Source organism: Sander lucioperca, chromosome 7 (assembly GCF_008315115.2).
Source record: "Sander lucioperca isolate FBNREF2018 chromosome 7, SLUC_FBN_1.2, whole genome shotgun sequence".
NCBI lineage: Eukaryota > Metazoa > Chordata > Actinopteri > Perciformes > Percidae > Sander > Sander lucioperca.
Window position 1 is genome coordinate 25,453,972 of NC_050179.1, and position 13,971 is coordinate 25,467,942.

Here is a 13,971-nt window from a genome sequence, read left to right on the forward strand (position 1 = left end):
TTATTATGGAAGCTACAGTATGTATTTTATCAAACCTTTTACATGTTTGTCCTCCAAAAGTCTTGTCTTGCCTGTGGAGATAATCAAGCACAGGCACAAAAGAGGGGAGTTATACCGGTCTGAATGTTTTATCCAAAGCACACGATCATCACATTTTCACCTTTGTGTGTGAGGAAACAGTCATGAGAATTCAAAGAGGGTGGTGATGTTTCTAGGATGGGCTAGAAAAAAAAAAGACAAGAAGAAATCAGGAGAGAGAGTGACTGAACATCTGACTTTCATACTGGTTTGTGTGTGCATGTGTGTGTGTGTGTGTGTGTGTGTGTGTGTGTGTGTGTGTGTGTGTGTGTGTGTGTGTGTGTGTGTGTGTGTGTGTGTGTGGTGTAAGAAGCTGCCTGCAACAGGCAGCGCCGTGTCTCTCCTGGAGAGCCCAACCTCCAGAAACCTCCTACACCTACACACCAGAACACCTCATTGGTTAACTACAAGCTGATTGGCTATTACAGCAGAGTTAGGTTATGACCTGCTAATGTCTTCACCTCACACGTTCAAAGCTTGGTAGATGTTTTTTTTCCCAAACAGTTTCTTTGAATGTTTGCTCTTTAGCAAAAAAAGCAAGAAGCACAGAGACATGAGTAAAATCTGTGTGTGTGTGTGTGTGTGTGTGTGTGTATGTGTGTGTGCTTAATACACACATCCCCACAGCTATAGCATGCACCCTATGCAAACACAGCATGGGTGGTGGTGTGTGAGCATCAGACAAGGGTAGCCTAAGTACACACAGCCAGTGTGTCTTGCCAGTGTGTGAGTGTGTGTGTGTGTGTGTGTGTGTGTGTGTGTGTGTGTGTGCTTAATATTACGAAGACCTGCTGTATGCCAATGGCCCATGATTTTGTCTATGTATCTACTGCATCTATAATAGTTATGTCCCTGTAAATAGTTCCCTTCGAGTGGACTTAAATACTGTACTTAAATTGTTAAAATGTGTGTGTGTGTGTGTGTGTGTGTGTGTGTGTTTTTTTTCCCCGTCCGTCCCTGTTTCTGTGTTTGTAGTCGCAAGCCCATCCATCCATCCATCCATCCGTCCACTTTTTTGAATGTTTATCTGTCGGTCTTCTTGGCCCACGCCAGGTCATCAGATCGTGGTTTCTGCCCTGTAAGTCGTTGGATCAATTGCTCCATTCGTCTCCAAAAGCCCAGCTGGTCCAGAGGATAGTTACACCAACCTGGGATGTGAGGAAACATGGAGAAAGAGACAGAACATGTAAGCGGATGTGAGGAAAGTGGAGAAAGGAGGAGAGGACTAGAGAGGAAGAAGTGAAAAGGGAAGGAAGGAACATACAATTTCTAAATGTTTCCAAATTCTGTAAATGCAATAGTTTTTGGAGGTATTTTAGTATGGACCAAAAACTGTCCGACTGACAGACAGACAGACATTGCCGTCCATACAGTCACGCCGCAACCATGGCTTAAAAAACACTAAGCCAATTAATGAAACAATTATTATAAAATGCTTTTTAGACTCAATGTTTATTCTTCAAGTGGATTTTATGGAATGACCTGAACGATGATACTGATGTATGAGCCACAGCGATATAGACAGATCAGTCCATATACTTTTAGCCCTGAGGGGATTTTTCCTACTGTATTAAGATATTTGTTTTGTCTATGGCCCTGCCCACTGCTCCAGCAGCACCCACAGGGCGAACACTGGCTCGTATTGACCTGTTTCCAACCATCCTTTCTCCAACCTCCATCTTTCCCCGCCTCTCTTTTTCCTCCAAACATCCCGGACTCATTTTCCTATTGTCTCTTTTACTTTATCATCTCGATGCTTCACCTCAGATTTCTATCTTCTGTCCTTAACTTCCTCCGCCCTCTATTGTCGTATTTCTTTCCCTCCTCCATTCCTATCTGCACCCCCATCCTCAGTCCTTCTACCTACATCCAACCCCCTGTCTCACTCTCATTATCATAGGCAGACTGGAATTTTTAGGGTGGTGGAGGTATGAGGGGAGTCTTAAGAGATGTCCTTAGCCTCTACTAACACACACACACACACACACACACACACACACACACACACACACACACACACACACACACACACACACACATTTCCAGAATCTTCGTTCTGTTACAATTTACAGAACTTGAGTCTGCTGTATATTTAAGGTAAATACATTAATGTATGTATGGCTGCAGGCCAAAGTACATTTACATGTACACATGCATGCATGCATGACTGTACACTAGTCTCTGTGCATACTGCTCCGACACACGCACACACACACACACACACACACCAAACTTGTGCAAGTGACACTGCTTTAAAGGCAGCCAAGGATTCCCTTGACATTTAAGATAAAATGCCTTTTTACCATTATTACCGAAAACACACATGCACACACATATGTTTGTATGGAGAGTAAAGCACTTGCACAAATGCAGTTTTACTTTTGTAAACCGACACAGTCAGTAACACAAGTCCACAAAGGCAGAAATAAAAAAGATGACAGAGGCACGCGCGCACACACACACACACACACACACACACACACACACACACACACACACACACACACACACTGTGTGTACTTAGGCTACCCTTGTCTGATGCTCACACACCACCACCCATGATGTGTTTGCATAGGGTGCATGCTATAGCTGCGGGGATATGTGTGTGTGTGTGTGTGTGTGTGTGTGTGTGTGCGTGTCCCTCCAGTGACCCTCTCTCTGCTGGAAGACAGTAAAGCAGCCCGAGGTTTTGTTTGATTTACCTCTGTTTTCCTCCATCTCTCCTTCTGCTGTTTCTCCTTCTTTCTCAACACACTCGTCCTTTTTTCCCCTCCAAATCCCTGTTTTCTACCCACCCTCTGTTCGCCCTCCCGCTCTCTCCCCTCCCTCCCTCCCCTGCCCCCCTCTGCCTGTGAAGTCCTATTTGTTAGAACAGACAGCAGGTTAGCATTAAATATACATGGGGATTGTCAGCCGGTGGCGAACACAAAGGCAGCTAGGCGAGCCCCAGTGGAATCCAAGCCCGGCCCAGGCAGCCAGGCTGGGGGAGTGGGGGGCCGCTGCTGTCCCCTGTGGGCCCCCATGGGCCCCTGACCGACACCAGCCAACCTCCCACCACACACACACAGGTTAGAAACCGAAGAGGAGGTCAGTACACACACACACAGGTGCTCCAGTATGCAGATGTGTGCGCGTGTACAAACAGACACTTTCGCTGTGACACCCCCCCTCAACTTGCTCACACACACATCTGTCGTCCGCAGGGGCGCAGGGTGACGTACAAGCTGAATCCCCCTTGTGTATCCTCCCTCTTTTCTCTCCCTCCCTCTCTCCCTTTCACCCAGATGCACACAGAATACTTAATGTGGGTCTGTTACAGAGGCCCTGTGTCTCTAAAGACACACACGCACGCAAACAGAACATTTTCTTTTAGTTATTTATATGAAGCCGACAGACACACAGACACGGCCGCCATTTTGTCCCAATCTGCAGAGAATTGGAAGAGAAATCAGCTTCAATTATGGCGATCTAAAATAGCCACAACGCACACACACACTTATAAACATCCGATAGTATTCAAAAGTCATGTTACACACATTCTATCATTGAGTGCCTCAATGCTATGATGGATGCAAAATGAAAAAAAAGGAACTTTTTGATGGTTTGATTTTTAACAAATATTTTTAACCTGCCCTCCAATACAGAAGATCTATACATCATATACAAACAGTGTTGATGACGGGCATATTAACAGCCAAAAAACTCATTCTTAGGGACTGGATTAGATTTCTAGATACAGTAGATACGATTTATAGATTTCGGTTATGCACTTTGGGTTTGACAGTATGTTTGTAAAAGTATGTAAGTATTGTAAAGATAACCATGGTACTATCCATCAAACGTGACTAAACTAATCCAGCCTAACATGTTGTTATCACAGTAAAATTATCCCTCACCAATATTTATAAAACTTTTTTTTATCATTGCCTTGATTTGTTTGTCTTTGATGAAATTATCCCGACTAACAATGTGTTCTTATTTTTAAATAAAGGCAACATAGTAGAGAGTAGAGAGTTGAAGCTAGCATTTATTAGATTTCAGTAATCAGAATTAATTATATCATTTGCTTATAGTTGACACAACTCAAATTTGAATGTCTGCCATATGGTATACATTTTAGTGTTGAAATGACCAATTCCAATCAAAATGTCCTGGATAAATTAGTCTGACAAAAATTATATATAAGATATAAAGATTAATTGGGTGAAAGGAGTCATTTTATCTGACAATGAGTTCCGGTTCACCCTAAAAAGTCTTTGGGGCGTCCTGGTGGCTGAGAGGTTTGAGATGTGGACTACGTAATGCAGTAAAGTCAGTGAAATTGTTTCTGTAATAGTTAGTATAGTTAAATAGTTAAATAATAGCTCTAGTGGGTTAAACCCTGTATCTGTGCACTAGAAGTGTCTAGTCATGATAACAGCAGTTCTTACCTGTAGTAATGCAGTAGTATGTCTCGTGCGGTGAGACATGGTGGATGCGGTGATGTTTCCGTGGCAACACCAGATGCCAGTCCTGGAGCAGCGTGACCCAGCGCGGGAGGCCGAAGTAGGAGTGGCTCCACTTGTGAATCTGATTGGTCAGCGTCACGAAAACCGCCAGGGCGAAGACGTAGCAGTCCCAGGGGTAGGACGCCGTCAAGGCCTCTGAGAGGGCACAAGAGACAGACGGACATTTATACACAGAGAAAGAAAGAAAGAAAAGTAAAAAGGGTAAAGTTAATAGAATAATTGATCAAACTGTTTAATGTAATGAAGAGGGGCAGCATGAAGGCATAGTACTCCCACAGAGAGGATGCTGGCGGGAGCCTCAGAGAGATAAAGAGACCAAGGGGGAGAGATGAGGAGAGGGGGGGAGAGATGAGGAGACGGGGAGAGAGACGAGGAGACGGGGGGAGAGATGAGGAGACGGGGGAGACGGGGGGAGAGATGAAGAGACGGGGGGCGAGATGAGGAGACGGGGGAGAGATGAAGAGACGGGGGGAGAAACGGGGAGACGGGGGGGGACGGGGAGAGATGAGACGGGGGAGAGATGAAGAGACGGGGGGAGAGATGGGGAGACGGGGGAGAGATGAGGAGACGGGGGAGAGATGAGAAGACGGGGGAGAGACGAGGGGGGACGGGGAGAGATGAGGAGACGGGGGGAGAGATGAAGAGACGGGGGGAGAGATGGGGAGACGGGGGAGAGACGGGGGAGAGATGAGGAGACGGGGGAGAGATGAGACGGGGGGAGAGGTGAGAAGATGGGGGGAGAGATGAGGAGACGGGGGAGAGATGAGACGGGGGGAGGGATGAGAAGACGGGGGGGAGACGGGGGGAGAGATGAGGAGACGGGGGAGAAACGGGGAGACAGGGGAGAGATGAGGAGACGGGGAAGAGACGGGGTGACGGGGGAGAGACGGGGAGACGGGGGAGAGATGAGGAGACGGGGGAGAGATGAGGAGACGGGGAGACAGGAGAGAGATGAGGAGACGGGGGGAGAGATGAGGAGACGGGGGGAGAGACGGGGAGATGGGGGGAGAGATGAGGGAACGAGGGAGAGATGAGACAGGGGGAGACACAATGAGACGGGGGGAGAGATGAGGAGACGGAGGGAGATGAGGAGACGGGGGAGAGACAGGGAGACGGGGGAGAGATGAGGAGACGGGGGGAGAGACGGGGGGAGAGATGAGACGGGGGGAGAGACAAGGAGATGGGGAGAGATGAGGAGATGGGGGAGAGATGAGACGGGGGGAGAGACGATGAGACGGAGGGAGAGATGAGGAGACGGGGGAGATGAGGAGACGGGAGAGAGACAGGGAGACGGGGGAGAGATGAGGAGACGGGGGAGAGATGAGACGGAGGGAGAGACGAGGAGATGGGGGGAGGATGAGGAGACAGGGGGGACGGGGGGAGAGATGAGGAGAGGAGACGGAGGGAGAGATGAGGAGACGGGGGAGATGAGGAGACGGGAGAGAGACAGGGAGACGGGGGAGAGATGAGGAGACGGGGAGACGGGGGAGAGATGAGACGGAGGGAGAGACGAGGAGATGGGGGGAGGATGAGGAGACGGGGGAGAGACAAGGAGATGGGGGAGAGATGAGGAGATGGGGGAGAGATGAGAAGACAGGGGGGACGGGGGGAGAGATGAGGAGAGGAGACGGGGGAGAGATGAGGAGAGGAGACGGGGGGGGAGATGAGGAGACGGGGGGAGAGAGGGAAGAGGAGAGGACAAAGACAGACAAGTAGAATGATGATGAGAGAGGGGAAATCATCCTAACGTAACATTAGGGCTGGATGATTAATCGTTTTCAAATCAAAATCGAGGTTTGAAAAAATGCAATTAGTTTTGTTGGATTTCTGGGTGATTCTATGATTAGAGAATAGGCAAAAATAAGCCTAGGCTTCAGCCTATTCCTTTTCGGTTAGCTACGGTGGCAAATTGTGGCAAATAATTGTTTCTTTCATGTATGTTAACCAAAATGAAATTATTCATCAACATCGTCATCATCATCATCATCATCATCAATAAGCTAATCATGAGGGTAGTGATTATTCAGATGTGCAGTTTTGATGGTGTCTCATGTTATAATGTTCCATGACATGTTTTATCTATTACACAGTGAATATTGAACTTAAGCTAAACTTAAAAAAAAAAAAAAAAAGGAATCGTAATCGCAATATCTGGCAGAAAAAAAACACACTTTTTGCCAAAATCAGAAAGTCCAAGGGGAGATCAGACATTTGACATCAATGTATTTTACTGTTTTTTTAATCATCCCGGTGCTTTCACCTCAGCACCGCGGGCATCAAGAGGCATTTTAAAGGAAGTTAGTCAGGGGGGAGACACTTCAGCCCTCTACGCCTCTACGAGTACCATCACACAAGGAAACCAGTCCCTTCATTCTTTCTGTTCCTCATTGAGCAGGTAAGAGTCCTACTGATGTTCAGATGGAACCTTATAATTTTTTTAACAACTTCTGCAATCCCACTCTCATACTGTGAAAGAACGACACATCATTCCTACAGTAGTGCCCTGGGACTGGACCAACTGTGTGCCGTGTTCTTGTGTGATATTCAGATGAAGGTGTAGTTGGAGTGTGGATGGAAATGGAAAACAGCATTTGGAATGCATATTTTTTTAATGTGATTAAAGAAGCAGGAAACGGGGCCAGGACTTTACACAAAAAGAGGAAGCCATTTGAATGCAGTTTTACAGGGATTAAAAGGAATGAGATCAATTTTAGTGTAAAATGTAATACATTCTTAAATAATGACGATGCCTTTTAATTACCTCAACTAAGAGAGAAACAGGGCTAAGTTTCTGATGCTTAATATTGTACACGGTCGTTTACAAATAAAATCAACACTTACCAGTAACCTCCCTGCTTCCATACACATTTCCAGCAGTTTAAAAACCATAATCCCTTTCCTTCCTAGCGCTGCCAAAGAGGATTGTGATTGGTTTAAAGGAATCTAAACAAGAGCGTTGTTTCCCTCCTATCCCAGAATGTGTGTGTGGCGTAGTGTGGAGATAGCTCTGGCAATGGCGAGACTACTTGAAGTCTGACTAGATTGGAATTTTGTGCGAGCTTGTGATTCCCGCGATCTTTTGTCTGGTGACGGGTGACGTCTGGTGGAACAGACGCACAGCCGAAAATATTTACACACTGGAATAAACTGTAAACCTGAAAACGGATGAAATGTTTGTTTTTTTGCCGACGTATACACATTATTTACAGTGGTGGAATGTAACCAAGTACATTTACTGATGAAGTACAAATCTGAGGTTCTTCTGAGGTTTTCTATTTCATGCAACATTATACTTCTATTCCACTACATTTTAGTGGGATATTGATACATATCGTACATTTTACTCCACTACGTTAAAGGTCCTATGACATGCTGCTTTTTGGATGCTTTTACATAGGCCTTAGTGGTCCCCTAATACTGTATCTGAAGTCTCTTTTATATAGGCCTTAGTGGTCCCCTAATACTGTATCTGAAGTCTCTTTTATATAGGCCTTAGTGGTCCCCTAATACTGTATCTGAAGTCTTGTTCCCGAAATTCAGCCTTGGTGCAGAATTACAGCCACTAGAGCCAGTCCCACAAAGAGCTTTCCTTAGGATGTGCCATTTCTATGTCTGTAGCTTTAAATGCTATTGAGAAGGAGAGGGGGGGGCAAGGTGGAGGGTGGGGGTGTGGCCTTGACCAACTGCCATGCTTCGCTTGTTTGCAAGCCATGATGTCTCTCTCTTTCTCATGGGCGGGCCAAATTCTCTGGGCGGGCAAAGCAGAGAAAGGGGAGGTAACCTTTCCCCTTATGATGTCATAAAGGGAAGATTCCAGATTGGCAAATCTGAGCTTTCATTTTCTCAAAGGCAGAGCAGGATACCCAGGGCTCGGTTTACACCTATCGCCATTTCTAGCCACTGGGCGACCATAGGCAGGCTAGGGGAACTCATATTAATGTTAAAAAAACTCATCAAGTGAAATTGTCATGGCATGGGACCTTTAAATTGACACCTGTAGTTACCAGTGCCTTAGTCTATATCCTCGACGTATCCTCGATTGCTCCGGTGCCGCAGGAAATTCCGCCATGTCTTTTCGCCGGTGTTTGTTTCCTTCCGCTTTCTTTGTGTTGGAATTTTAAACTCCGGTGGATTCATGAGGACTATGGTTAACTGCTCCTCAGATCTCTACAGGGTAAATCCAGACAGCTAGCTAGACTATCTGTCCAATCGGAGTTTTCTGTTGCACGACTACAACAACTTTTGAACGTACACACGTTCCACCAAAACAGGTTCCTTCCTGAGGCTATTTAGCAGCGGCTCCGTGCGGAGCTTAGCGCCGCCCAAGACGATTGTGATTGGTTTAAAGAAATGCCAATAAACCAGAACACGTTTCTCTCCCATCCCGGAATGCTGTGTGGACTAGCCAGACCCTCCTCCGCAGTGCGGTGGAGGAAGGTCTGGCAAAGCGAGACTACTAGTGCCTTTACAAATTAAGAATTTACAAAACCAAACAAGAGCGTATATAGTTTGAGGCATTGTTACAGATTAAACTACCCAACAGGATATAAAGTAATTAAAATGAACTCACCTCGACCACCACCAGTGATATGCTGCTTACACACATGCATCAGTAATAATAAACCAGTGATATTTTTAAATAATGCAGGACCTAAACCTGTAATGGAGTATATTACTATACTTTAATACTTCTCCTCCATGGTGAACCTGCTCTGAGTGTGCCCAGCTGAAAGGGAGCCAAATACTGTCAATCTTTTTTTTTGTTTTCCAACGTGGCACAACGTGTGGACTAAAAGCATCTTTGTAAGCTGGGAATACTGTAAGTATTTAGTCAGGTTTCCTATCAAGCCTAAAGCTATAAAAAGAGTATTTTGAAGAAGAGACTGGTTTCAGGGAAGTGGAAGTGTCAGTGTTGATGTGAGCTGACAGGTGACAAACATGTCAGGACTCAGGAGCAGCCGAGTGCATCTATTCTCAAAATAACATTATGCCTATGCGGCTATTGCTGTTTGTCATTTGAAGAGCATTCGGAGAAGGTTTCTGTCGGTCTACTGCCTAAAAAGCAAACAGAAGTCTACAGCTCGTCTATCACACGGCCAACTCTTGCTATTCACTTGAGTCTTTCTGTCGCTACGACTTAGAGCTGTCCTCTCTCCGTCTACCTCCATCCCCCTCGTTCTTTCTCTTTGGTCCAAACAGCGATCTCTTGACCCCGGTTCACGTGCGGACATGACAGCTGGAGATGTCACCTCGCGGCTTTCAGCTTTTCCCCCCATCTACCTCTGTCTCCGTCTTTGTCTGGTGACCGCTTGACACCGCGAGGAGCTTGACATGACAGGTTTAGATGTCATCTAAGCGCTACATGACCCTGCCACCCCCACCCACGCTCGCTCGCTGCCTCTCTTCTCCGTGCACTCCCACCCTCTGTCGCAAACTCTTAGCGCTGACCTCTTAAGGTGCAGACATGACAGGTGTAGATGTCATTGCGTCTCTCCCCGTCTCTGTCCCGCGACCTGTTGACTCGCCGCGCTGTGTGACATGACAGGTGTGGATGTCACCTACAAGTGAACCTCACTACTGCTCCCTCCCCTCTAATCTTCTCCAATTCGCTGGTCCCATGCTAAGGGCAGGCAGCTGACCTTTGCAAGTTTCCCCTTTGCTCCTCTTTTTTCCAGGTTCTTTTTTTTTTTTTTTAATACTTTATTGCAACGTTCCTTCACCATCTTCCAGACTTCCAGTCATTTACTTCAGAGCTGGGTATTGTTCAAATATTTTTGATACCAGTACAGTGACTTCGATACCGGTTCCTAAACTATACTTTTTTCCCCGATACCAATTTTATAAAACAAAAACAAAATACAACATTACACATTACGGAACAAATCTTATTTTTCAGCTCCTACTACGTAAGCCCAGTCTCTGTGCGCAACGTAGAGTTTTTCCTGCCTGCCTCTGTAACGTGTAACATTAGACAGCCAATCACAGACGTTATTAGATCTTGGTAGAAGCATGCTGCATGCTGATTGGCTCACTGATGCTGATTAGAATTATTAATTAGGTATTGAAATTGGGTATTGAATGATGAGGCATTTTTCGATACTTGATACTTTAGAGGCAATTTGGTCAGTGCCTAAAAAGTGTATTTGTTAACCCAGCCCTACTTCCCAGTCCATTGCACATTTTTATGTGTATGAGAGCGGGTATTGGGAAAAACCTTATTGCAAATCTTGAAGTAAGAATGAAATATTTTATTGTACAGATTTTACAGAATACATATTTTTACATGTTTGTACAGTATGTGATCTCTAATTGCAAAGGTACATTTTTCCGTGTCTAAAGTTAGTTTTTTCTCCAGTTATTGATGTATGAAAAAAATCCTTACTTGCTTTCCATTTCCATCAGAATTCTCAGTCTGTATTCTTTTTATCATTGAATTTGTCAATATGGAGAATTTTGGAAATTTTCGATTTGGGTCGAAAAGAGCAGGATGGATCTTATTAGGTTTATTGGCATTTTGTATTTTTAAAAGAAAAGCATCAGGTCTTGGATTTTCGCTGAACACATTTCGACATGGCAGAATAAAAAAACACTGGTTACACTTTACTTGAAGGTATCTACATAAGAGTGACATGACACTGTCATGAACGTGTCATAAACATTATAAACAAGTCATAAACGTTTATGACACAACACTTCTTTAAGTAAGCGTCATTTGGTTTTTGTCATGACAAGTTATGGTTATGGTTAGGGTTAGAGTTCATGTGTCATGACAGTGTCATGTGTTCATGACATTGTCATGTCACTCTTATGTAGATACCTTCAAGTAAAGTGTTACCCAATGTTTTTCTCAAAACTCAACAATACACCCCCTTCCTATAGTTTACCCTGACGCCTTCTTTGCCGTTATTACTCTCCTACACAACGGAGACTTTCTGTAGGGCGCTGCCCAAGTGTAGCACTAAGTTATTGTTGGCCATTATCGCTGCAAAATGCAAAGATAAATGCTTATCTTGTTTTGGTCCTTATTGAAATTGTAACATTTACAGAGATAACTCAAGGCTCAGAAAATCGTACTGCAAAATTGTTATTCTTTTTAACAACAATGTTTTTAGTTTTCTTACAATGTTGGGATCAGTATTACTTTCCACCGTAACATGGTACAGTATCACTTGGTTGAAGAGGTAAACTGGTGGCCTATTTGCACCTGTTAATTCCTTTTTGTTAGCAGCTTATTGTGTCTGTAAGTAAATAGCCAGTTCATTGGTTCCATCATGACAGCAGACAAAGCATCAAAGATGCGCGTGAGCAGCTCAACCCCTTAAAACCACAGCTAATGGATGTCACCCCCCCTCCCCTCTCTCTCCTCTCTGCCCATCAGTGACCTTTTGGCTGAAGTTGAAGTGCAGACATGACAGGTGGAGATGTCTCCTTCTCAATAACAGGTTGCTCCTTTTCTCCAGCTGATCTTCCTCCTCCGGTAACTCCCCTCCTGCCCTGCACCCGTAGGGTCAGTGCACATGATTACCTGCAAAACTGCCCCGTGCCCTCCCTCGACCAGTGGACACACTCCAGCCAGAGTCGGTGCTACCTAAGTCACTGCTACACTTTGGTGGCCATGTCAAGCTGCCCTTCTAAAGTCCTTACACTCACATTACAGCTTTACAGTACGCAGTGTGACTGCTACAGTCTTCTTAAGCTTGCTGAATGAAATATCTTTCACAATGCCCGTTTTGGGCATTAGCGGAAAGGGGGGAGGGACTGAGAAGTTGTTGATGTTCAAATTTTTTGGCTTAGTCCTGGATCTTCGCAATCCTACCTACGGCACCTTTAAAGGTGGGAGCACCGGGCAGAGCTCCTGCTCTGCCCGGTGCGTTCCATACAGATGCTGTAGGGTGCTTTTGGCGTCTGTATTTGACGCTGAGAGCCACTGCACACGCGTCCGTATTTGACGAGTTGGGAGTGTGAACGGGTTGGAAATTTACGGGCACAAAAAAATGATGGTTTTGCCTGTAGTGTCTCCCCTCAAGTTCTGTGCATGCCTGTGTGTATGCTACCTGGTGTGTATGTGAAGAACTTGTAGGCCATGTGAGCCAGTGGAAGGATGGGTATCATACAGTTGTCGCCATTGGTTTCAATGAAGTCGTGGCGAGTGATGGCGGTTGGATCGATGTGGTGCTCCCTGAATGGACGAATAAATGCCTGCAGAAAGACAGAGAGAGATTCTTGCTGTAAAATTAACAAAATAATAATTTCTGTAATATTCCTTACAGATCTTAAAGCATCAGTTCAGTGGTGTTCTAATAATTTTCTTGAAATAAATGTGAAGAAAACAAAAGAGATGGTCATAGATTTTAGCAAACATAGAATTACAGCCCGCCCCAAGATCAATGGTGAACTAGTAGAGAGAGTCTCAACCTACAAATATTTGGGAGTTGAAACGGACTCTAAATTAACTTTTAATGAATGTGCACTGAATAAAACTAAGAAAATGCACCAGCGGATGTTTTTCCTTAGGAAACTAAACAATTTTAGATTAGACAGACACATCCTTGTAATGTTTTATAAAAGTATCCTCCAGAGTGTTCTGTCTTTTGGCCTTATCTGTGTGTTTGGTAACATGCATGTTAAGGACCAAAAGAGATTGCAGTGAATGATCAAGATGGCCAGTAGGATCATCAGAATTGACCAGGTGTCGGCAGCTCAGCTGTACAATGAGCTTATCTTAAAAAAGACTGACCAAATCCTTAATGACCCTACTCACTCAAATTTATGAGAAGCAATAGGTCAACTGGTAGAATTTTACAACAGAGAATTAGAACAGAAAGGTACAATAAATCATTTGTGCCTACAGCGATCAGACTGTATAATGACCAAGCACATCGCAGGCACTTTAATCCCGCACTGGCACTTTAACTGGATGGTAGATCTCAATTTTTTTTGATAACCACTCCTAGTTACTATTTTTAAAATGTTTAGCTACCTGATAATATTAGTCTTTTTCTTTTCGTATCGTGAACGTCAGATGTCGGATTGTCTTTGTCTTTTTGTAGTATTGTTTATTTTTTTTTGTATTGTTATTGTTGACTTCTGTCATTGTCATTTCTGTAGTATTGTTATTTTCTTCTCTATACATGCTTATTGGCTTGTCTGTGGTGTCTATATGTTTAGAGAATATGTTGTGACAAGAACGCGTAATGAATGACCACATGACTTTCCCCTTGTGGGATAATAAAGTTTACCTTGACCTTGACCTTGTTATATTTAAATTCAGTGTCAATGAAGAATAGGTAACACCTGCTAAAATGAAACTTTTGTGGCTTGGAGTAGGTGTTCAGGCATTAACTTTTCTACATTGACACTGTTTTCTGATAGCCTTGCACCGGCT

The 13,971-nt window shown here is 44.6% G+C and overlaps 1 protein-coding gene across 1 annotated transcript in view; it reads right to left on the reverse strand.

Moving 5' to 3' along the window:
• Positions 1-1,089: 1,089 nt before the first annotated feature.
• The window catches only part of si:ch211-212o1.2 (uncharacterized protein LOC492735 homolog), a 56,671-nt gene continuing 43,789 nt past the window's right edge, over positions 1,090-13,971 (reverse strand). The window contains exons 4-6 of the mRNA XM_031294813.2: positions 12,641-12,785; positions 4,509-4,721; positions 1,090-1,226 (exon numbers count right to left, since the gene is read on the reverse strand). Coding sequence (XP_031150673.1) covers positions 1,102-1,226; positions 4,509-4,721; positions 12,641-12,785 — 483 coding nt within the window. The 3' untranslated portion in view covers positions 1,090-1,101. The remainder of the gene's footprint in view (positions 1,227-4,508; positions 4,722-12,640; positions 12,786-13,971) is intronic.